Below are 23,634 nucleotides of genomic sequence, written 5' to 3' on the forward strand. Positions count from 1 at the left end.
AGCGAGCACTTCCGCTCCGTCCTCCGCGGCGCCGCCTCCAGGGCCCCCAAGATGGCGCGAGGGCGGGGTCGAGGGCTCCAACCATTTCCGCTTCCGGCGCAGACGCGCCTACCGTTGGCGGGCGGGCCTCTCCGCGGAAGACACGACAGCGGCGGAAACGCGCGCAGGCGCAGCTGCGTCCTCTGGCTCCGGGTGCGGCTGGCTTCGCTCCAGAGATTGCGCGGGCTCAGGGACTAGGCCCGTGGCCACACCCCCTTGCGACAAAGACCAATGGAAGCGGGCGTTGCTGGTCGCTAAGGAAACCCCCGGCGGCGAGATGGCGGCGGTTGGCGAGGGCACCCCGAGCTCCTGCGGCTCGCGCCAGGACCCGCCGAGGAGGCCGCCCCGGGATGGTAACCACTGCGGGCCATGGGGCAGGTCGCCAGCTGCCCTGGGCTCCGTTCGGGGTGCGATCGCTCTACGCCCTCAACCCCCAAATGCTCACCTCGGAAAGTGGAGGTCCAGGTGTCGCGGCGGAGCCGGGGCCGCCTCCGCGTCCCCCAGTCCCACAGGACTCGCCGTGCGCCTCCCCGGGCCCGGCTCGCACCCTTCCCCGAGCCCTCCTCCAGCAGCAGGCCCAGCCCTGCAGGGGGTCACCCCCCGCTTGCTCCCAGCAGGGAAGACCGGGTTCCGGCCGCAGCCTCACAGCCAGCGGGACCTGGGGTTGCCATGGGGATCCTGAAGCCTGGGACGTGGGGCCAGGGCAGTCGCAGGAGCAGCACTAAGCCTCCTGACTTCCTGGCCGGTGCTGTCCAGAAACGCTAGGACTCCTTTCAAAAGCGGATTTTGCCTGTCACTGCCAGCACTTTGGGAGGCCGAGGCGGGAGGATCACCTGAAGTCAGGAGTTCGAGACCAGTCTGGCCAACATGGCGAAACCCCGTCTCTACTAAAAAATACAAAAATTAGGCGGGCGTGGTGCCGCCTGTAGTTCCAGCTACTCAGGAGACTGAGGCAGGAGAATCGCTTGAACCCAGGAAGCGGAGGTTGCAGTGAGCCAAGATCGCGCCACTGCATCCCAGCCTGGGCGACAAAGCAAGACTCCGTCTCAAAAAAAAAAAAAGCAGCTTTTGATAGGAACTGTTTCTAGAATCAAATAAACGGGTCTGGAATGAACGCAGAGTTCACACTAGTATCTTCAAGTAGAAGATTTGGGGCAGATACTCCTCCTTGACATTTTCCCATAAACCCTCCCCCCAAGATGTGCCCGAGGAGGAGCTGGTGGGGAGGGAGCCCTACCCATTCCAGGAACTGCGGGAGTTGGCGGGTGGCACACCCAGCAACTGGGAGGAGTTGAAGCCGGCCAGGCCCTCCTTAGGTTTGAGTGTGGATTTTGTCCCCAGGGATAGGAGACCACTGAAGGGTCACAGCAGGGGATGGGAGGGTCTGCTCCTCCCCTGTGTGCCTCACTGATGCTGCCCTCTCTGCCTTCCCCTGGCTCACTCATCTCCCTCAACAAGGCTCCCAACCTGTCCCTCGCCACCTCCCGAGCACCTCTGCTGTCTCAAGGACCTGCTCTTGTTTCAACCCAGCCCTCCTCTCGCTGGGCCTGTCTTCTCTGCACCAAGTAGGTCCTCATCCTTGTCACATAAACAAATGAGCAAATGGACGGCCCAACAGCCGACAGGAGAGCTCATGAGCCCCACAGGCTGCCTCTGGGCCGCTGAAGGTGATGTGTACCAACCCCTTGAAGGCCCTCGAGGGAGCTGGACTCCCTCCTTCAGCACTGGAGACCATCCTCATCTTAGTGTCTGTGCTCACCTGTGTGTGTCTTCTCAATATTCAGGTTATGGTGTCTACGTATACCCAAATTCTTTCTTTCGATATGAAGGAGAATGGAAAGGAGGGAGGAAGCACGGTGAGAAGCCTCTGTGGTTTCTTCTTGCAGCTGGCACCCCACAGCTGATGAAGCTGGTTTCTCCCCGGGAGGCTGGGTGGGCAAGTGGCATTTCCTGTAGCTTTTGAGCCCACTGTACCCTGATGCTTCCCTGGCTGCTGGGGGTAAGGCTGGTGGGACAGGGGAAACAGAGGCCTGCGAGACCCTCCTGGAGGGCCACCTTTAGCAAAGGAAGCTGCAACTTAGAAATTCTCCCCAGAGGTTGAGTTAATTTGTCTTTTCCAGAACTGGCTTTATGGTTTATTTCTGATTATAAAGAGAACCTACTCTTGTAGTAAGTCCAAGTAACAGAAGAAAGTGTAAAGTCAGGCCAAGCGCAGTGGCTCACACCTGTAATCCCAGTACTTTGGGAGGCCAAGATGGGTGGATCACTTGAGGTCAAGAGTTGCAGAACAGCCTGACCAGCATGCTGAAACCCCGACCCTACTAAAAATACACTAGCTGGATATGGTAATGCACACCTCTAGTCCCAGCTACTTGGCAGGCTGAGCCAGGAGAATCCCTTGAACACAGGAGGCAGACGTTGCAGTGAGCTGAGGTTGCGCCACTGCACTCCAGCCTGGGTGACAGAGCGAGACTCCATCTCAAAACAAAACAAAAAACAAAGAAACCAAGTATAAAGTCAATAATACCTGTAGCCCCTCAAGCCCAGGCCAATGCCATGGACCTTCCATGGTGTGGACCTTGCCACCACTGTGCTCCTCTCACACAGTTTTGTATCTGCCCTCTGCCAGTTTTCTTTTCTTTTTTTTTGTTTTTGTTTTTTGAGTTTTGCTCTTGTTGCCCAGGCTGGAGTGCAGTGGTGCCATCTCGACTCACTGCAACCTCCGGCTACCAGGTTCAAGCGGTTCTCCTGCTTCAGCCTCCCGAGTAGCTGGGATTACAGGTACCTGCCACTACGCCCAGCTAATTTTTGTGTTTTTAGTAGAGATACAGTTTTGCCATGTTGGCCAGACTGGTCTCGAACTCCTGACCTCAGGTGATCTTGCCCACCTTGACCTCCCAAAGTGATGGCATTACAAGCGTGAGCCACTGCGCCCAGCCACTCTGCCCAGTTTTCTTTCTTTCTTTCTTTCTTTCTTTTTTTTTTTTTTGTGAGACAGTCTTGCTCTGTCGCCCAAGCTAGGGTGTAGTAGCTCGATCTTGGCTCACTGCAACCTCTGTCTCCTGGATTTAAGCAATTCTCCTGCCTCAGCCTCCCAAGTAGCTGGGATTACAGGTGCGTGCTACCACACCTGGCTAAATTTGTTTTGTTTTGTTTTGTTTTGTTTTTGAGACGGAGTCTCACCTTGTCTCCCAGGCTGGAGTGCAGTGGCCGGATCTCAGCTCACTGCAAGCTCCGCCTCCCGGGTTCACACCATTCTCCTGCCTCAGCCTCCCAAGTAGCTGGGACTACAGGCACCCGCCACCTCGCCCGGCTAGTTTTTTGTATTTTCAGTAGAGACGGGGTTTCATGGTGTTAGCCAGGAGGGTCTCTATCTCCTGACCTTGTGATCCGCCCATCTCGGCCTCCCAAAGTGCTGGGATTACAGGCGTGAGCCACCACGCCCGGCTGACTTGTATTATTTTTTTTTTTTTTTAGTAGAGAAAGGGTTTCACCATGTTGGCCAGGCTGGTCTCAAACTCCTGACCTCAAGTGATCTGCCCACCTCAGCCTCTCATAGTGCTGGGATTACAGGTGTGAGCCACGGCACCCGGCCACTCTGCCCAGTTTTCTCATGGGAGGTTGGTCTTCTGGCGTTTTTCTATATGAGCTGTTTTTGTATCTGTCAGTATTTTCTATATTTTTTAAATGCTTACCTTTTCTTTAGTGTTTTTGCTATACAGATGCTGCTTCTGTAGCGTCTGATAGGAAAGATGCTTGTCCACCCGGCAGGCGTGAAGATTCCTGTCTGTGGCTGCTGTCAGAGCCTGGCCTGGGCAGGACGTTCCCACTTTTAAAAGGTGCTCTTCTGCGGCGCTGTGTTCTGCGGACTCTCTCTCTGTCCTCACGTTGACAGAAGCAGGGCGCTGGGAGTGTGCCCTCAGAAGGCTCAGGGATGAGGTCTCAACTGCACTTTTATTTGTTGATTTATTTTTGATGCGGGGTCTCTCTCTGTCACCCAGGCTGGAGTGCAGTGGTGCAATGACGGCCCACTGCAGCCTCAACCTCTTGGCTCAAGTGATCCTCCCACCTCAGCCTCCTGAGCGGCTGGAACCACAAACACGCACCACCATACCCGGCTAATGTTTAACATTTTGTGTAGAGTCAGGGTCTCTCCACATTGCTCAGGCTGGTCGCCTGCACTTTGATTGCTCTGCTTGTTCTGGCTGAAGGCGCAGGTTGCTCAGGCATGTTTCGGCAGATGATTTTGAGAGCATTTTTTATTTTTAAATACATGTATCGCATGAGTGATGGAGCCAAACACAGGTTTTGAAGGCAAGCTCTCCATTCTGAGAAGCGGGCCCCACAGCTCACAGGGTCATTGCAGTCAACCCAACCACCGTCTGACTGTACACAGCGATTTCTCCTGCCAGGTCACGGGAAGTTGTTATTTAAAGATGGCAGTTTTTACGAAGGGACGTTTGTGGACGGAGAGATCACGGGAGAAGGCCGCCGGCACTGGGCCTGGTCAGGTGAGCTCTAGCCGGGATGGCACATTCACTCCTTTCTCATAACCCATTGGGCTCAGTTGGTCCCACGAGTCTAGACGCAGAAGGCGTGACGTGTAGACGGGAACCTTCGTGCTGTGAGGAGCCTGGCCTACCCGGAAGGCCTAGGGACCTGACTGAGGCTCTGTGGTCACCTCTGAGAGCAACTCAGGCTTCTGGAGACGCTTTTCTGGAATAAAGATTTCTCTATCCCAAGTTACACTATTTCTTTTTTCTTTAAAGCTATTTCAGCCACATTGTATCCCTAGATGGGAAACCTCCTCTGGGGACTCCCGTGCTCGTTGCCGGAAGCTGTGTCTCCAGGAACCTCAGACCCTCACGCCAGAGGGGTCGGTGGGTTCTCAGTGGAGGTCTTTTCTCTCCGGCTTGGCTTTCAGTTTTTGGTTTTTTTTTGAGACGGAGTCTCGCTCTGCTGCCCAGGCTGGAGTGTAGTGGCCGAATCTCAGCTCACTGCAAGCTCCGCCTCCCAGGTTTACGTCATTCTCCTGCCTCAGCCTCCCGAGTAGCTGGGACTACAGGCGCCCGCCACCTCGCCCGGCTAGTTTTTTTTTTTTTTTTTGAGACAGAGTCTTGCTCTGTCGCTCAGGCTGGAGTGCAGTGGCCGGATCTCAGCTCACTGCAAGCTCCGCCTCCCGGGTTTACGTCATTCTCCTGCCTCAGCCTCCCGAGTAGCTGGGACTACAGGCGCCCGCCACCTCGCCCGGCTAGTTTTTTTTTTTTTTTTTGAGACAGAGTCTCGCTCTGTCGCCCAGGCTGGAGTGCAGTGGCCGGATCTCAGCTCACTGCAAGCTCCGTCTCCCGGGTTTACGCCATTCTCCTGCCTCAGCCTCCCGAGTAGCCAGGACTACAGGCGCCCGCCACCTCGCCCGGCTAGTTTCTTTTTGTATTTTTTTTAGTAGAGACGGGGTTTCACTATGTTAGCCAGGATGGTCTTGATCTCCTGACCTCGTGATCCGCCCACCTTGACCTCCCTAAGTGCTGGGATTACAGGCTTGAGCCACCGTGCCCAGCCAGTTTTTTGTATTTTTTAGTAGAGACGGGGCTTCACCGTGTTAGCCAGGATGGTCTCCATCTCCTGACCTCGTGATGCGCCCATCTCGGCCTCCCAAAGTGCTGGGATTACAGGCTTGAGCCACCGCGCCCGGCCGGCTTTCAGTTTTTAAAGAGCCAGGGAAAAAGCTCACCCTTCACCCTGCAAACTCTTACCAGAGGGTCCTTTGGCCTCGGGATAGATGTCCGCAGAGTATCTGCCTGGGGCTGTCTGCGTGCCCAGCTGCTGGGGAGACCAGACCTGCTTACCATGTTTTCCCTCATGAACCAGACTAAGTAGCACAATGGAGACGGGGCCGTCCATTCTGGAGTGGTTCCGGCGTCTCATGGGTCAGGGACAGAGGAGAGCCAACTGGGGCCGCAGCCCTGAACTGAACCTCGTGTCTCCCCTCCTTGTCCACACGCAGGGGACACCTTCTCTGGACAGTTTGTTCTGGGAGAGCCTCAAGGATACGGCGTCATGGAGTACAAAGCCGGCGGATGTTATGAAGGGGAGGTCTCCCATGGCATGCGGGAAGGTCTGGCGTCCACAGGAGCCGGGTGCTGTGAGGGGCGGGTGCTTTCAGGGCACGGGATCCTACGTCCGCTTGGGTTCAGGAACCTCTGATGGGGCCTATCTGACTTCAGAGGGTGGGAAAGAAGGTAGGGGGCCCATGCTATCTTCTCCCCACCCCCAGACCGTGTCCTTTGCCCTGCATACACCAGTATGCCCACCAGGTCCTGTGGCACTTGGTGCATCTCTGTTATCCGCTACTGTGGAATAGACGCCCATGGCTTAGGGGTTAAAATGGCCACTGCTTTATTAACTACTCCTGATCCTGGAGTCAGTAGGTTGGCCTGGGCCCTGCAGGGAGGGGCTTCTAGTCTGGTCTCATGTGGGCTTACTAAATGGCTATAGTCACAGCAACTCCGCCAGGCCTGAGGGTCCCTGAGATCCTCCTTGGCCTGGGAAGCCCAGCTCCTTGCCCAGGAGTCTTGGACAGCTTGGCCACTTCCTCTACATTCTGTTGGCCCAAGCAAGTCAGGAGGCCAGACTCAAGCTAGGAGGGGGCTGTGCCCTGTCCCTCTACCCAGCCAAGCCAGGCAGAGCACGGTCCACGGTCCCACAGCCAAAAGGCCACCTGCACCCAAGACAGGAGTCAAGCACATGATACTCTCCACCACAGATGGAGCTTCTTTTTCCAGTGTTTTTCTTATGTTAAGAATCTGAGGCCAGGTGTAGTGGCTTATGCTTATAATCCCAGCACTTTGGGAGGCTGAGGCAGGAGAATCACTTGAACCCGGGAGGCAGAGGTTGCAGTGAGCTAAGATCATGCCACTGCACTCCAGCCTGGCGACAGAGTGGGACTCCGTCTCAAAAACAAAGCAACAACAACAAAGAATCAGAAATACTCTCAAATTTCTGAGTTGTCCAAAATCTGAAAATGCCACAGTTTACTGAACTCCCATCCTCTTGAGTTTCTCCTTGTTCAGGTGAAGCCCTGCCTCCCTCACTGTGAACTTGAAGTTTCCTGTAAAAACAAACGACAGGCCCCAACTGCACCCGTCCTCACCCCAGCAGGACGCAGAGCCTGTGCAGCCTCAGATGGCAGTCTGCAGGGTCCCTCAGCAGCACCTTTGAGAGCTGGACCCCAGGGCCATTTTTGCTGCCCTGTCGGCTGACCAACCTGTCCCAAAGCACATCTGCCCTTCCCATTCAGAGCCTCACCGAGCCGTGCCGAGGCCCTGTGTAGCCAGGCCTGGAGGGTTTGTCATGCCCCTGGGGGGTCCTGAGCCCCATGCCTCCTATACTTACCACTTTCCTCCTACCTGCCCTCTGAGGAGCAGGGGGGCAGATCCTTTCTCAGATGCAGGAGGAGGCACAAAGCCAAGTCTGTCTCTTGGTCCCTTCTCCAGGACACGGGTTTCTGGTGGACCGGGACAGACAAGTGTATCAGGGCTCCTTCCATGACAACAAGAGGCACGGCCCCGGGCAGATGCTCTTTAAGTGAGTATGAGTCTTGCAGGTGCTGCCCGGCATGTGACAGACACACAGGACAGTTGTGAGGCCATGTGGCCTGGAGGTGTAGACAAGACTGCCCTAGGACACCCCAGGCCTGTTCTGGCCCCTGCTGTCCACCTGCCACCCCTCCAGTGCCAAGTTGTTGAACCACATTCTGTGGTTTCAGTGTTATTCTGTAATTTTCCCCTTATTGATTGAAATTGACCGATTGTGTATTTAGTAGATAAAACATCACCCCTCCCATTAAAATACCTCCTGAGAAAGTCAGGCTGGCAGCAAGATGGCACCACAGGAGCTTCTCCAGGTCTAAATGAGGATGGGGGTGCCCTCTGGCCAGCAGAGCCTCCCGCCTCCCAAGGGCTAGGCATCTTCAGCCCGCATGGAAATTCCCACGGCGGAGTCTCAGCCTCACTGGCTATGGAGACTGCAGCCCCCTCCTGTTGCCTCTCCGTGTCATTTCCCATTTTGAGTGGCGGAGGCTAAGCGTGTCCCAAGCAGGCCTGCCATCTAGGGTGGGGGTGGGCGGACGTGTCCCCGCCGCCTGTTGTCGGCCCCCAGCCGGCCCTGGCGAGGCAGGAGCTCTCGGGGCCATCTGCTCGGGCCTATTTTTGCCTCCGTCCCGCAGTGCCTGCGGAGCCCGGTGGGAGGAGCCGGTCTGAGTCACTGCCACCACCTGGCTCCCCCGCTGAGAGTGGACTCTGTGCGTGTGTCCCCCAGGAACGGTGACAAGTACGATGGCGACTGGGTCCGAGACCAGCGTCAGGGACACGGGGTGCTGCGCTGCGCCGACGGCTCCACCTACAAGGTACCCAGGGGTGCGGAGCACCTGCTGCCCAGAGGGTGCGGGCCTCGTGGGGTCAGGGCGCGTGGGGTGTGTGGGGAGCCTCACCCTGGCAGCTTCTCCACATGCCAGGCCCTGCAATTCCCTTATCCCGTGTGGGAAGATAAGTTTCCCTCTCCCCTCACAGCTCCCTGTCGGGAAAAGAGAGAAACAAACAGGAGTGTATTCATATGTGTGCTTTGTGTGTACTCGGGAGGTGCGTGCAGAGGTGGGGAAGCTCACAGGCGGCCCTCACCTTTGGCTTAAATCCCATCTTCAGCCAAACCAAAGGAAGAAGGGTGTTGGGGGCCAGTCATGGGATAAGGCTTGTGGTGCGGCTAAGGCAGGGCCTTCTCCACCTACAGGAGCCTTTGTGCCTTAGTGATCTAGGGCCTTTCTCTTCCTGATACGGAGAGGATAGACCCTTACCAGTGGAGTTTCCTTCACGGATGCAAATTTTTCTTACAAAAGGGAAACTTCTACTCTGTTTTCAGAGCTTCTCCTGTGTCTGCAGTTTCTCAAAATAATCAGCTCAAAATAGTGCTGATGCCAAAGAGGCAGATTTTGAGGTGGTACATTCTGGTCTGTGACAGGCCCTACAAGGCAGGGACCAGGATTGTTCTCGAGGGCCTGGGGCAGCAGCCCCATGAGTACAGAGAGCAAATTTCAGGATGTTTGGAGGAGAGGATGCCAGACTTGTTGACAGGCTGGATGTGCGGGCAAAGGCAAGAGAAGAGTCCAGGTTGGCACCTGAGCTTTCGGTCTGAGCGTTGAATGGACAGTGGGGCCTGGTTCAGGATGCAGTCAGGAGGTAGAAGCAACACCCGTCACTCCGGTGGGGAAAATGTAATGGAAGAGTCGCTAACAAGGACGAGGCACTAGCTACCAAAAAGGGCCAGAGAAGGAACACCAACATCGCAATGCCAGGAGGGTCCCGGAGACAGAGCTTCTGCAGTGGAATCTAGCAGTGGCGTGGTTGTTGCTTGGGCTGGGCTGCAGGCCTGAGCCCCTGGCTGGTGGGAAGGGGAGGCTGCTGGTCCACAGCCTGGGGGAGCTTCACAGCTAACCAAGCCATCCCCCACGCTGGCTGTGAGACACCAGCCCAGTCGAGGGCCTCAGGAGCCCAGGTGCTGCTGTGTGAGGCTGTCACAGCCATGAGGATGACCATGACTGCAAGGGCTATGAGGGGTCCCCTGAGCGTCCAGCAACACTACCAGGAAGAAACCACACGTGCAGGTCTCTCAGTGCAGCACAAGTCACAGCCAGTCAGGACTGCCATGGCCGTGGAGAGGAGTCCCTCGTTCCCTAGAGCCTTGGGGCTGCTTTGATGAGAAACGCAACATTTAATTGTGTGGGTCGCAGAGTTACAATGTCAGTTGAATTCCCTTCCTTGCCAAGATTCTCGTGTGAAAGTTGGAGCAGTGGTTGGAGTGAATAGTCCCTCGAAGTGGGAGGAAGCCAGCACCCTCCTGAGACTCAGACTTCAACAGAGAGGGTGTGGCTGCCAGCCCAGGCGGTAGAGAGGTTTTCTAGGGTGCCAGGGGCCAGAGCTGCTTCTCAGGAAACTCCCACTGAGGTGCAGGAGACGCTTGCCGGAGACCAGACCCCGTGGGGTTTTCCACAGGCCACTGGCCCCGGCCATAGGAGTTAAAGTAGAAACACTGCTTCCCATAGTCCCGCCTTGTTCTCTGTTGACAAAACCTGGCATTGCACTTGCTGGCAAAGGAGAAACTGACGGGGACCACTTCCCATCAGGGAAAAGTGGGCAAGGAAGGGGGATGCTGGGAACTGAGAGGTGGTGGGTTGGCAATTGGCATGGGGCCACACGGCGATGGAGGAGATGGGGGTGGGGATGGGAGCCTCATCCTGGCTGGCACAGCTGCTCTGCAGCAGGGCCCCAGAGGTGGTCAGATGTGGGGCCCCTGGAAGGGTGATCAGGTGGGAGTTGCAGTGTGGCTCCCCTCCGCATGCATGTCCACCCTCCCTGCCCTTGAAACAGAGCCTCCTGCTTGGGTAAAAGTGCCATCCATGCCCACTCCGGGGACTGCCAGCCCTGCTCAGGGCAGTTGGCCATTGGCAGTGTCCTTGCTGGACCATGGGAGTCCTTGTCAGCCTCGTTGCTGCCCCTGCTGGCCTGGGCTGGTGCTGCAGGTTCTCACCTGAGCCATCTGCAGGAGATACTGCAGCCAAGCCAGGGCTCTGCCCCTTCTCCCCCGGGGACGTGTGTCCCTCCTGCAGGACCAGACTTCACTGCGTGCTGGGGCAGCCACCACTCCCTTGTCTTCACTCTCCAGAATGGCTGTGAGAGAGTGCGGCCAAAGGAGTCCCTGGGCAGAATTCTCTTCTCCTCACCCCAGCACACCCGGGCCCCCAGCCCACTGCCACCATGACGATTGCCTCGCCTTGCAGGGCTGGGGCTGGCGCTGGTGCACAGCTCTGGAGCTGGGGCTCGGGTGTGTGGTTTCACTTCCTGGATGCGAGGCGCTGCTGTCAGCCTTTTGGTGCGTTGGCTCATGGTCCCCACCAGTCCGTGCAGGGTGCAGGTGAGGAAGCTGAGGTGCAAGGACAGCAGGCTCCCTCACCAGGCAGTGGCAGCGTGGCCCTGGGGGCCCTCGGCCACTCCCCCAACCCTCACGTTCCCTGAGATTCAGGAGGACCTGCTCAGGGCCTATCTCATGGCCCAGGGACACAGAGGTGCTGCCTGCTGCCAGACGGTGCTGTCCACTCCAGCCTGGGCTGGGCAAGAAGCAGCTCCTGTTCTTCCAGAGGACCATGGACAGCTTCGTCCTCCCCACCCCTACTCCCAGCACAGCCCTGTCCCCAGAGGCTGTTCTGTCCCACAGGTCCCCTGGCTGCCACGCAGGTGCCAACTCGGGTCCACGCTGCTTGCTGGTCACCAGCACCCTGGGCCGAGAGAGAGGACCAGGCAAGGGACGGCGCCCTCCCTCCTGGGCTGACGGCAGCAGGGTGCTCAGCGTATCCACCAGGGGGCGGCCCAGCCCTGTCCCGGCACCGCACTGGCCTCCCCAGGAGCTCCGAGCTTATTCCCAGGCCATCGTTTGGACAGGCGAGCATGGCCTGGGATGGCCGCTGGGCCCAGGGGCTGGCTGGGTACTCCTGAGAGCCAGGCCCCCGAGCCGCCCCCCAGCCTTTCTGCTTGGGATGGTTTTTCCCCTTGGCGCTAAAGCCTTGAATTCTGCAGACGGTTTTGCAGAGGATTTCTATGAGAGTCTTGGTGCAAAACCCTTAAAGTGACCTACATTCCCGGGGGCTGTAATATGACCTCCCCACTCCCTCTGCCGTCCAGGCCCAGAGGACTGGGAGACCTGGGCAGGCCCTGGGACCGCCTGCCGACCAAGGCCCACACACCCTCACCAGGCAGGCCTGTGGCCTGAGCCCTGTGGGGACACTGCTGTGCGCCGGCGCTCACTGCCCTGTGGGGTGCCCTGGGCAATGTCCCCGGTGGCAGCAGTCCCCTGGCCCTGTCCACACCCCTGACACCTGCAGGCACACACAGACCGTGGCCAGCGAGCTGCCCGCTCCTCCAGTGCCTTCTCTGGGCATTGCTCCTGCCCAGACCAATGTAAATGCTGCAAACAGAGAAGGGCGCTGGAGGCCAAGAGGACAGGCTGGGCCCCCATGCCCTCAGGTCAGGACGGGGCCGGGGCCGCCTCCCACACAGCACAGCCATGGCTGCCAGACTGCGCGTCAGAGGCAGGAGGTTTTCACATGGCTGTTTGGGCAAGAAAACATTACCAGGTCTGTCCCTTGGACTCCGATTAATGAGGAGAAGCAAGGCGCTCTCAGCTCAGCTGCTCAGTTCTCTGGGTCTTAGTGCTGGGCCCTCCGGTCACAGTGCCTCTCCTCCACCTTTATCCTGGAGAGTAAATGGCATCAACCCGGAGAGGCAGCAGCTGCCAGAGATAGGAGTCACTCCACACATCCTGAGGGCTGGCCAGAGTGAGGGGACAGCTGTTTCTTGTGGTGTCATTAGTCAAATATTTAGCCTGCTTTAAAAAAACGTTTTGTCGGCTAGGCATGGTGGCTCACACCTGTACTTTCAGCACTTTGGGACGCCAAGGTGGGAGGATTGCTTGAGCCCAGGAGTTCAAGATCAGCCTGGGCAACACAAGGAGACCCTGTCTCTGCAAAAGAATTTTTTAAAAATACAAAATTAGGCCGAGTGCAATGGCACACACCTGTGGCCCCAGCTACTCAGGAGGCTGAGGAGGGAGGATTGCTTGAACCTGGGAGGCAGAGGTCGTAGTGAGCTGAGATCATGCCCGCTGCACTCAAGCCTGGGCGACAGAGCAAGACCCTGTCAAAAAAATAAAAAACCAAAACACCAACCATTTTGTCATGGTAAAATCCATATAATATAAAACGTAGCATCTTAACTACTTTTTGTTTTGCGTAGGCGAGGTCTCACTGTGTCGCCCAGGCTCATCTCCAACTCCTGGGCTCTAAGCACTTCTGCCTTGGCCCCAAAGGGCTGGGATTTCAGGCGCGAGCCACTGCACTGGGCCATAACCATTTTTAAGCATGCAGTGGAGTGGCAGGAGGCACATGCACATTTTGTGCAGCCACAACCACATCCACCTCAAGAACTTGGTCACCTTCCCACCCGAACCTCCGTCCCCTTCCAACACGAACTCCCCATGCTCCCGCCCCTGGCGGCCACCGTTCCACTGGGTCTGTAGACTCTGCTGATCTCCGGGCCTCCCGTGAGTGGTGTCCTTTCATGCCAGGCTTGTTTCACCCAGCACGGTGTCCTCAGATGCCTCCATGCTGGAGCCTGTGCCAGCCCCTCCTTCCTTCCTCAGGCTGAGCCGGGCTCCCCCATGTGGACAGACATGCTTCTCTGCCCCTCTGTGGGTGGACTCTAGGGAGGCTTCCCCTCCTGGGTCCTGTGGGTGATGCTGCTGTGAATACGGCTGCACAGAGAACTCTTCGAGGCCCTGTGGGCCGCAGCCCCAGAAGTGAGACTGCTGCATCGGATGGTGATTCTGTTTTTAATTTTTGAGGAACCGCCATGCTGTTCTCCACAGCGGCCTCACCCTTTTACCTTCCCGCCCACAGTGCACACAGTTCCAGTTCCTCCGCAGCCTCCCTCACCAACACTGCTTATTTTTTGTTGTTTTGGTAAAAGGTTACCCTAATGAGTATTAGCCCTCTTAACAATGACCACAATTGAGACGCAAGCCCACCCACTGTTAGCTGTGGCCAGCACTGCACACCCGGTCTCCCCATCTTTGACACTTCTTGGTGACTGTGTTCTCCCCCAGTCCTGGCCACCAGCCGCCCCCATCCGGAAGCACCTGCCCCTTACCATATTGGTGCTGCAAGGCTTTGTGGAGTGCCTTTGTGCACAGGAGTTTGGGCCGTTTTCTTTCTTCCCTGGGAGCTTAAGCCATCACTCGAGGCCACGAGGCAGACGCCAGGCCCTTCCTGGACACTGAGTTGCCTCTGAGAACTGCCCTGCCCCTCCAGCCACACCCCAACCAGGGCGGGCTGTTTGTTTTAGAGATCATTTCATGTTCTGAAAAGACAAGAAAATGGTGAGTCCTTCTCTCTCTCCTGGCCTTCGCCTCTGCCCACATCGGAGCATGCCCTTGGCACCTCCTACGTCAGCTCTGATCCATCTATAGTAGGAGAAACTCCAGGAGACATTGGCTGCTACCCAGGGCACTGTGAGCTCGAGGTGGCAAAGCCCTCCAGGAGACCTGTTCCCCTCTCGACGGCAGGTGTGTCTCCTGCAAACCGTGTCTTCTGCCTTGCAGCCAGTATTCCTTAATGCAGAGCTCTATGAGGAACCTTTTTTAAAAAAATGCATTCTAGAAAAAATACATTCCTGAAAATACACGTTACAGCTTCTTCTGACGGAAAATAAGAACAGCGGATCCCAAAGCAGAGGAGGCTCCTCTTCCACAGGGACAGGAGCCACGCAGCTCAAGCCAGGCCCAAGCCACAGAGGTCCTGGGCTGCGAGCACCCCCACCAGCCTGCGACGCCTCGGCCATCTCTGTCCCCCGCACTCCTGGTTTACGGCCTACTGCCTCAACCTCCCAGGACCCGAGGGCTTGGGCAGGCCCCACACATCCTCCGAACATCCTCGGTGGGAGCTGGACCAGAACTCGGAGCAGACAGATCGGAGGCCACGCATTTGTGTGCACATCAGAGCGTCTCCTACCCATGTTGGCAGCAGCGTGGGCCGCCGGGCATCCCTGGCTGCATCAGCTGCGCCATGAGTGTTGACTGTCTCACACACCGGCTTTCCCAGAGTTGCCGCTGGGTGCCGAGCACCTGTTCACTGCATGGAGCAGGTGGCTCCTTCTGGGCAGCTTTGCCTGCCGCAGTCCCCCAGCCTCCTCTCCTCAGCTGGGCATGTGTGGGAACGCCCACCCGGGGGCCTCCACGGGGCCTGCAGCCTCCACATTCGGGCCTACTGCCCTCGGACCCAGGGGTCACAGTCCAGGAAGCCTGGGCCAGTGGGGGTCCCCTGGCGTGCATGTAACACTGAGAACCATGTAAATAATTTGGGGTGTTTGAGCACGCATGGCCTTTGGGGAGTCTGGCCGGCTTGCCTCACGTGGACCCCCCACCACCCTGGGGCAGAGGAGGGGACCGGCTCTCGGGACACCAGGGTTACACTAGGGCAGAGCCCATGTCCCCTCTGGAACTCCTCATAGTTCATACCTTGAAGCCCAGGCACTTGAAATAGGACCAGCGAGGTCAAACGCAGGACCCCTGGTCCTCACTGTTACCAGGAAGTGACACAGATGACCAGTCCTCAGAAACCGGAGCTAGCCCCACCCATCCCACCAAGGCACAGCAGCCCCTGGGCAGTCGCAGGGCCCAGGCAAGAGGGTCCGGCGGGCTCCTCACTCATGACATGGCCTGAGGGGGCTGGGCAGCTGATCCTGGGAGCCCCCACCTGGTGCACCAGGCCATGAACCTCAGCAAAGGCCCCACCTGCTTCATGCCCAAGATTTGGCAATTTTGGGGGGTTACTTTCTCCAGACCACAACACCCTGAAGGCCGACACTGGGAAAGGCTAGAGCCCTCGCTCTTCGCCCCCACCTCCTGGGGCTGTCAAACCCCAAGGAGCACCAGACCCAGGATCCCCCAGGAGGGCCAGAGGCAGGAAGTGTCTCATGGTGCCAGGGGAGGGTGGACGCCTGACTATGGCCTGAAAACAGGGAGTTGCTTCCAATAAAGCACGGAAAGAAAACAGCATGAATGGACCAGAAGTGCTTCCGAGAGTGAGAAAGGAGAGCGCTCACAACCTCTTCCACCCCAGGCTGCTTGGAGTGGGCCAGCGCCAAATCAGTCCCCACACCAGCCGAGCCGTCGGAGCTCATTGACTGTCAAGGAAGGTGTGAGCCTTTGGCCAAGTGGTGCTGGGAGCTGGGGAGAGCTGAGCACTGCCTGGGGCCTCCTGAGTGCTCTGCTACCTGGCAGAGCAGGGCAGGGAAAGGAGGGCCCCTCACAGAAAACACCCTTATGGTCTTGGGGTCACCTTTGTGACCGAGGGGGAACGTATGTGTGTCACCATCATCCTGCACGACCGCTTCCTGACTTTGGAACCACTGTTTGCCTCTTTATTTTGGGTGTGGACCTGAACCCCAAGAAGCTCTTGGCCAAAGGTCATGTGACCATCACCACCTTCCTGTGTCCTGCACCATACACCTGTGCTCACCTGGGTGCCAGGCAGTGGCCCGGCAGGGAGGAGGAGGGAGAGCAGGTGGCGGCGTGCCCATTCCTCTGTCCCGGCCTCTCTGTGACTGAGGCCCTGCACATAGCTCTCCACGCTGGGCATTGCCCTGGGCTGTGCCTGGGTGCTCCCTGAGGCCCAGGCGGGAGGCAGCTGCTCCAGAACTTTCAATGCCCCAGTCTGTGCCGTCAGCAAGGGGATCAGGAGCCTCCCCTGCACCCTGTTTAATAAGCTCCTGCTCATTCCTGCCTGGGGTGCATGCAACAGAAACCGAACTGTCAAAGGTGCGATTGATAACATGAATTAGACAAGACCATGCTATTGGATCCGTTGCATTGATCACTCAGATGTGCTTGGACTGACCAAGTGCTGCATGAAAGCTTGCCCGGCTCAGCCCTCCCACCCGGACACCAGCGGTGAGCACCGAGGATGCTGAGCCCTGACCTGATTGTTGAGCACCCAGGGAGGGGGATGCCAGGCAGGCTCGTGCCACATATGTGAGCCGCAGCCCCAGACCAACCATGGCTGGAGTCACTCACCCCAAAGGTGGGCTCTGCACCTCTGCGTTTCTCATGACCTGAGTGTGTCTGGCTTCCCCTGCCCAGCCATGGCATCACTGGGTACTCACCCTGGACACTATATGGCAGCTGGTGCTGGCCCTGCCCCACAGCTCCACCTTCCTCCGCCTGAAAGCCCAGGGCACCTTCCAGAGGCCAAGCAGGTGTAACGGGGCAGAGACCAGACATCACCATTCTCATTACTGATGGTGACAGGGGCCCCGGACGCCCTGAAGAGCCCTCAGCTGTGCGCTGACTTGCGCCTCTCCCCATCCAGCGTGAATGAGATGAGAGAGGACAATAGTCCCAGGAAGGGACCCTCAAGAAATGCCAGTCACATGCGGTGGACTCTCGCCCAGTTTGGTGGGAACGCCTGAAGTCGCAGGACAGAGAGCTGAGGGGGCAAGGCCGAGGGGAGGTGCTGTGTGCATGCCAGGGCACCCACAGCCTCCAACAGGCCTGGCCTCCAGGCACGCCGTGCAGCAGCAGTCAGGACAGCCCATGGGCTCTGCGCTAGTGCTTGGTGTCTGAACCCCAGAAGCACTCTCACCTGACCCCACATGCGATCAGCTCTGGGACTCCCATCCACTGTAGTTGCCAGTGTGGGTGGTGCTTGCCCAGGGCCCAGGTGGCACAGTGAACCGGACTCTGATCTTCAGGGCAGCTGTCTGGACAATGGGGTGATGTCAGTGGTGCGCTCAGCTTGGAACATTGCAAGAATGCAGCCAGGTGGGTGCTGGCTGGGATCTTGGGGTCTGGGTGCTGGAGGGACAAGAGCCTCAGGAGCAAGGGCCCTGTCCAGACAGCAGCCGGGTCTCTGCCCACCTGGCACCCCCAGCTGGCTGCCAAGCCTCTCCTGAAGCTGAGAGCTGCCTTTTTGCTGCCTCTGGGCACCCACACGGGCTGCCAGTTGTCTCGGATCAGATCGGAGCCCCCTGTCTGGAGGCGTGAGCCGTGCTCCTGGCCTGCCGCTGTGAGTGGCCCCCGCCCTGCCCTGCCCCCAGCTGATGGCCTGGACCTGGAGGCTCCTCTTCAGCCACTCTGCAAATGCGATCCACACCACCCCCGCCCCCGCCAGCCCCGCATGCACCGTGGCTCTCCCTGGCCTTTGGGGCCATCCAGTGGCCTTCAGGGCTGTCTGCAGAGGCCTTGTCTCCCTGCGGCCAGAGAGAACTCTGGCACCATCCACTTCTCCCTGATCTGCTGCACTCCTCAGCCCTGGCCCTCGGCCCTCCTTGTCTCTTCCCAAGCATCCCAGGGCCCAGGATCCGTGGAGAGGCCCTGGGAAGGCACACACTGCGCCCTTCAGACCTGCCGTGGCTGCCTCGGGGTTCGCCTGGGAAAGGCACCCAGGGAGGGCCAGGCAGGGAAGCAGGAGCCCCCTTGGCTCCTGCCGAAGAGTGAACAGAAGCAAAATGTGCCTTTGGTTAATTTTTCTTCTAATAGAAGTAATTGAGAGTCAAATGAAATACCGTTGAAATTTCCCATGAAAATAATCACCCTGCTATTTCACATGATTTTCCCAGGCTTTGTTGTATGACTTGGAAACCAGGCTTGTTATGAAGGAGGCAGAGTTGGGGTGTGCAGCGAACAGGCGTTTCTCCCAAGTGCACGGGCACGTTTTTTCAAACTGTGTTTTTTAATTGGCCTCTTCACGTACAAATGAGCAGTGTAACGGACAAGCAGGGCACCTTAATCCCAGCGCCACAGTCGGCCCGTTTGCAGGTTCAGGCCTCCTTTATGATACATGCCACAAACACAGTGTCTTTGTATTAAAAGGATTTTTGTGCTGAAATGTGCCCGTTCGAGGTTTTGTTTGCATTTTATATACTGTGCCATTGTTCCCATACCTCCTGGCGTCATTAAAATTCAAAGGGGAGTATATTTTGCAAAGCAAATTGGATCGCATTCTAATGAAATATAGTTTCTCACCACCAAGGGACAGGCTGCAAGGACCCTCGAGACGATGTGGTTTTCTAGCAGCCTTTGGTCCTCGGGCCCCGCTGTAGCCCCAGGGAGCTGCAGTGCCATGCGGGGACCCACACAAGACCCTTGGGAGCCACCAGCCTGAGCCTCACCCTTCTGTCTGCAGGGACAGTGGCACAGCGACGTCTTCAGTGGACTGGGCAGCATGGCCCACTGCTCAGGGGTCACCTATTATGGGTTGTGGATCAACGGCCACCCAGCAGGTAGGTGTCCCTGCCTTCCCGTGGGCCCTGTGAGGTCCACTGTGGGGTGTGTCCCTGGCCCTGGGCAGTCACATGGGAGATACCCAGAGCACACTGGGGAGGAGTGGGGCGCAGTGGAATCTAAAATCCCATCCCTTTTTGGGAAAAACATGTTTGAATCTGATGTCAGAAGTGCCCCTGCTGCAAGTGGGGCCTCCCAGATTTGGGGCCTGAATGTTTGAGGGTGACCTGGTCACAGCTGCGCTGTCCCCCAAGTGGCTTCTGTCCAATTTCCCTGAGCCCTCTGCACTGTGATGTGACCGCAGGGTGGCCTCGGGCTCACAGAAGGACCAGCCAGTTGGGCCTCCTCTGGGGGTGCCTCCCTGAGCCACCTTCCCTCTTCCCGTGGTGTTCCTGGCGGCCTCTGAGTGGCCTCTCGATAGGTTCCAGGATGAGGGTGCCACCCCAGGGGTCAGTCTGGCCAGGGACATGACACTCATCCAAACCTTGGGGCCAGGTTCGTGACAGGTGCAGGTGCCGCTGGCACCGACTCGGGCTCTGCACTGGGGATACCTGCAAGGTCTCAGTCCAGGCAGCCCCACACATACCTCCTCGGCTTGGAGGACCTTGGAGGACCAAGACCTGTTAGCTGGGAGAGGTCACAGGGTTGGCAGGTAACAGTAACTGCTGCCCTCAGCACAGACCTGCTGGCCCTGGGCTCCTCGTGGAGGCTGAGGTCTTGGGGAAGGCAGAAGTCGCCAGGTGCCTGGGGAGCCCTGAGAGGCAGGTCCCAGCACCCGCACACACACAGTGCACCCTGCAGGGGATCCTGGGGCAGAGGCCGAGCCTGGGTCCCGGCCCAGATGCTTCTCCCTCAGGTGGAGTCTCCCTGAGGGGCCCCTGGATCCTCAGCAGAGCCCTCCAGGAGCGTCTTGGTGACCTCACCTCAAGGGAAATAATCCAGATCCCAGCCCCTCCTCCCAAAAGTCTCTTGGTCCTTGTTGGAATTCCTAAGTGAGAAAAACGGGGCAAGGGGTGCAGGATGTAGCCTGGCTTCACCCTGAGGAGGGTCTCCCTCCAAGCCAAGGTGGGCTCTGGCTTTGCCCCCAGAACACAGCAAGAGCTCCCACAGGGGCCAGAGCTTCAGGCCCTTCCCCAGCCCCACCATGAAGTCCAGGGCACCCGCCACCCTGTGTAGCGGGCGTCACCTGTGCTGCCTTTCGCAGCCTCGGATTCCGGGCGTTCTCCCAGCATCTGCTTTTAAAGCCCCTCCATTGTGCTTTGCTGGAGGCCAGTCCATAGTGGAGAGTCCAGGATGGCGGGTGGGGGCAGGGGTGGTGGGCAGCAGGACACGGTGTGACAACACTGCCCACAGCGATGCCCCACAGGCCCCGGTAGAGCAGGGGCGGCCCTGGCTGCCAGGAGGCACTGGCCAGCCAGTGGACCCACCCTTGCCGGGCCTCACCCAGCCCCAGGTCCAGCACCTCAGGGTGCTGACTCAGGCGCAGGGAATGCAGGGCCTGAATCCCAACCAGCGGGAAGACATGCCGGAACATTCCATGGGCAGGAAAATCCTACAGCCCCACACCGCCCACTTGTGTCTCTTGCGTACTCCGTGGTCCCTGTGGTCCACTTGATTCGATTCCACAGTGCTCCGGGCCAGCAGAGCCGAGCCGCACGGTCTGAGTGCAGACGACTGCCCGGGTCGGTGCTCTGCAAGGTGGCTCGGGGGGGTCGGCCACACGGAGCTCTGGTCGGTTCCCGGGGCGCCCACTGCTGACTCAGCCATGGGGTGGGTGGGGGGCCGTGCCAGTCACCGCTAAAGCCACACTCTGTCCTCTCCCAGAACAAGCCACGAGGATCGCGATCTTGGGTCCGGAGGTGATGGAAGTGGCCCAAGGGTCTCCCTTCTCAGTGAACGTTCAGCTGCTGCAGGACCACGGGGAAATTGCCAAGAGTAAGCATCTCCGGGGGAGATGACCTAATGTTTCCGAAAGAGAAACAGGCAGCAGGTTCTTAAGCAGTGAAGATGCGGACAAGACGTTGCATGTGATTCCTGAGGCATGGAGGTGACTTTGTGCCCAGAGCCTGGCAGAGAGGCCGCAGGCGTGCCAGCTCCCCTGCCAGTCAGGGCAGCCATGGGTGTGTGTGCAAGCATGCGTGCACATATTGTGTGATGTGCGTGCTCGTGTATGTGTGTGCATATGTGTGTATGCCTTAGGTGTGCACAGGTCTGTGTATGCGTGTGGTGGGGGCACGCGTGCGTGCATGTCAGTGTGTCCTTCCTGTTTAGGAGGAATAGTCTCCGTTCCAGTGATGGGCCGCTTTCTGCTTCCCCACTCATCTGCCGGTGGGCGTCGCAGTTGTTTGCACCTTGGGCTGTGGTGAATAGTGCCGCTGTGAACATTTGTATACAAGTTTCTGTGTGAATGTGTTTTCATTTCTCATGGGTGTGTACCTGCAAATGGAATTGCTGGATCACATGGTAGAATTATGTTTGAACTTTTTTTCTTTTTTGAGATGGAGTTTCACTCTTCTTGCCCAGGCTGGAGTGCAGTGGTGCAGTCTCGGCTCACTGCAACCTCCGCCTCCTGCGTTCAAGCGATTCTCCTGCCTCTGCCTCCCAAGTAGCTGAGATTGCAGGTGCATGCCACCACACCCCGCTAATTTTGTATTTTGAGTAGAGATGGGGTTTCACCATGTTGGTCAGGCTGGTCTCGAACTCCCGACCTCAGGTGATCAGCCCGCCTCAGCCTCCCAAAGTGCTGGGATCACAGGCGTGAGCCACCGCACCTGGCCTGAACTTTTGAAGAAACTCCTAAACTGTTTTTCCAAAATGGCTGCAGCATTTTACAGTCCTGCCAGCAATGCATGAAGGTTCAGATTTCTCCACATCTTCCCAGCACTTGGAATTATGTCTTTGTGTAGTAGCTGCCCTGTCGGTGTGAATTGGTAGCTCCTCATGATTTTGATTTGCATTTCCCCAACAACCGTTGATTATGAGTGGCTCTCGCTATGCTTATTGGCTATTTGTTTATCTTCTTTGGAGAAATGTCTATTCAAATATTGTACCCAATTTTTAAAAATGGGACTGTCAGTACAGTGGCTCACACCTAAAATCCCCACACACTTTGGGAGGCTGAGGTGCGAGGATCACTAGAATCCAGGAGATCTTTTTTTTTTTTTTTTTTTGAGACAGAGTCTCGCTCTGTCACCCAGGCTGGCAGAAGTGCAGTGGTGAAATCATAGCTCACTGCAAGCCCCACCTCCCGGGTTCACACCATTCTCCTGCCTCAACCTCCCGAGTAGCTGGGACTACAGGTGCCCACCACCATGCCCAGCTAATTTTTTGTATTTTTAATAGAGACGAGATTTCACCATGTTAGCCAGGATGGCCTCGATCTCCTGACCTCATGATCTGGCCGCCTCGGCCTCCCAACGTGCTGGGATTACAGGCGTGAGCCACCGCGCCCGGCCCCAAAATTGTTTTTAATTAGCTGGTCATAGTAGTGTATGCCTGTGGTCCCAGCTACTTGGAAGGCCTAAATTGGGAGGGTCCCTTGAGCCCAGCAGGTTGAGGCTACAGTGAGCCCCGTGACTGCACCACTACACTGCAGTCTGGGCGACGGAGGGAGACCCTGTCTCAAAAAAAAAAAAAAGCGGGGGAGAGAGAAAGAAGAAGAAGAAATTTTTGAAAAGTCGTCTTCTTATTTTTGAGCCATGGAGTTCTTTACCGATTCTGCCTACAAGCCCTTTATCAGATACATCTTTGAAAATGTTTTCTGTCCACGTGTGGCTTGTCTTTTCATTTGCTTAATGCTATCTTTGGAAGAGCAAAAGTTTTTAATTTTAGTGAAGTCCAATTTGTCCATTTTTTCTTTTATGGATCATAGTTGTGGTACCGTATTTAAGAATTCTTTGCCTAACCCAAGTTTCACAAAGATTTTCTCATATCGCTCTAGAAGTCTTATAGTTCTAGCTCTTAAATTTAGGCCTGTGATCCAGTTTGAGTTATTTTTATGGAAAAGACAAAGTTCTAAATTCATCTTTTCTTCATGGGGATGTTCAGTCACCCCAGCACAATTTGTTGAGAACACTGTCCTTTCGCCATCAAGTTGCCTTGGCACCTTGGTTGAAAATCAGTCAGCCCTAAGAGTCAGGGTTTATGCCTGGACTCCCAGTCTGCGCCATTGATCTGTCTATCCTGATTTATCCTCAGTCTATGCCAGAACCACACTCTCTGGATTCTTGTCGCTTTTAGCACGTTTTCCAGTTGGAGAGTCCTCCAGTTTTGTTTCTCCTTTTCAAAATGATCTTGACTCTGCTGGGACTTTTACATTTCCGTATGAAATTTTAAGATCAGCTTGCCAGCTTCTGCAACAACAATCAAAGAAGGCTGCTGGAACGTTGAGGGGGACGTTGAACCCCTTTGGAGAGAACGGCCAGATGAAATCTTACCAACACTGAGGCCTCCAGCTCATGAACGCAGAAGCATCTCTCCATTTAGTTCGAGTTCCTACTTTATCACCAGTGTCTTGTTACTCTCAGCACACATCTTGCACTTCTTTGTGAAATCTATTAATACATAATAATATTTTATTTATTAGATATTGAATTATAAGTATTTTGTTAATTATTTCTAAACACTGATAAATGTGTTGTATTCTTTTTATGCCATCATGAGTAGAATTTTCTTAACTTCATTTCAGAGGTTGCTAGACTACAACTGATTTTTACA

At 56.7% G+C, this 23,634-nt stretch overlaps 1 protein-coding gene across 2 annotated transcripts in view; it reads left to right on the plus strand.

Moving 5' to 3' along the window:
* The first annotated feature begins 106 nt into the window (after window positions 1-106).
* The window catches only part of MORN1 (MORN repeat containing 1), a 71,546-nt gene continuing 48,018 nt past the window's right edge, over window positions 107-23,634 (plus strand). For both annotated transcript variants that reach the window (XM_011930989.1, XM_011930990.1), the window contains exons 1-8: window positions 107-392; window positions 1,824-1,895; window positions 4,452-4,550; window positions 6,044-6,154; window positions 7,533-7,623; window positions 8,356-8,443; window positions 18,821-18,917; window positions 20,743-20,853. In XM_011930989.1, coding sequence (XP_011786379.1) covers window positions 317-392; window positions 1,824-1,895; window positions 4,452-4,550; window positions 6,044-6,154; window positions 7,533-7,623; window positions 8,356-8,443; window positions 18,821-18,917; window positions 20,743-20,853 — 745 coding nt within the window. In that variant the 5' untranslated portion in view covers window positions 107-316. The remainder of the gene's footprint in view (window positions 393-1,823; window positions 1,896-4,451; window positions 4,551-6,043; window positions 6,155-7,532; window positions 7,624-8,355; window positions 8,444-18,820; window positions 18,918-20,742; window positions 20,854-23,634) is intronic.

Source organism: Colobus angolensis, unplaced genomic scaffold (genome assembly GCF_000951035.1).
Source record: "Colobus angolensis palliatus isolate OR3802 unplaced genomic scaffold, Cang.pa_1.0 Scaffold89, whole genome shotgun sequence".
In the NCBI taxonomy this organism is placed as follows: domain Eukaryota; kingdom Metazoa; phylum Chordata; class Mammalia; order Primates; family Cercopithecidae; genus Colobus; species Colobus angolensis.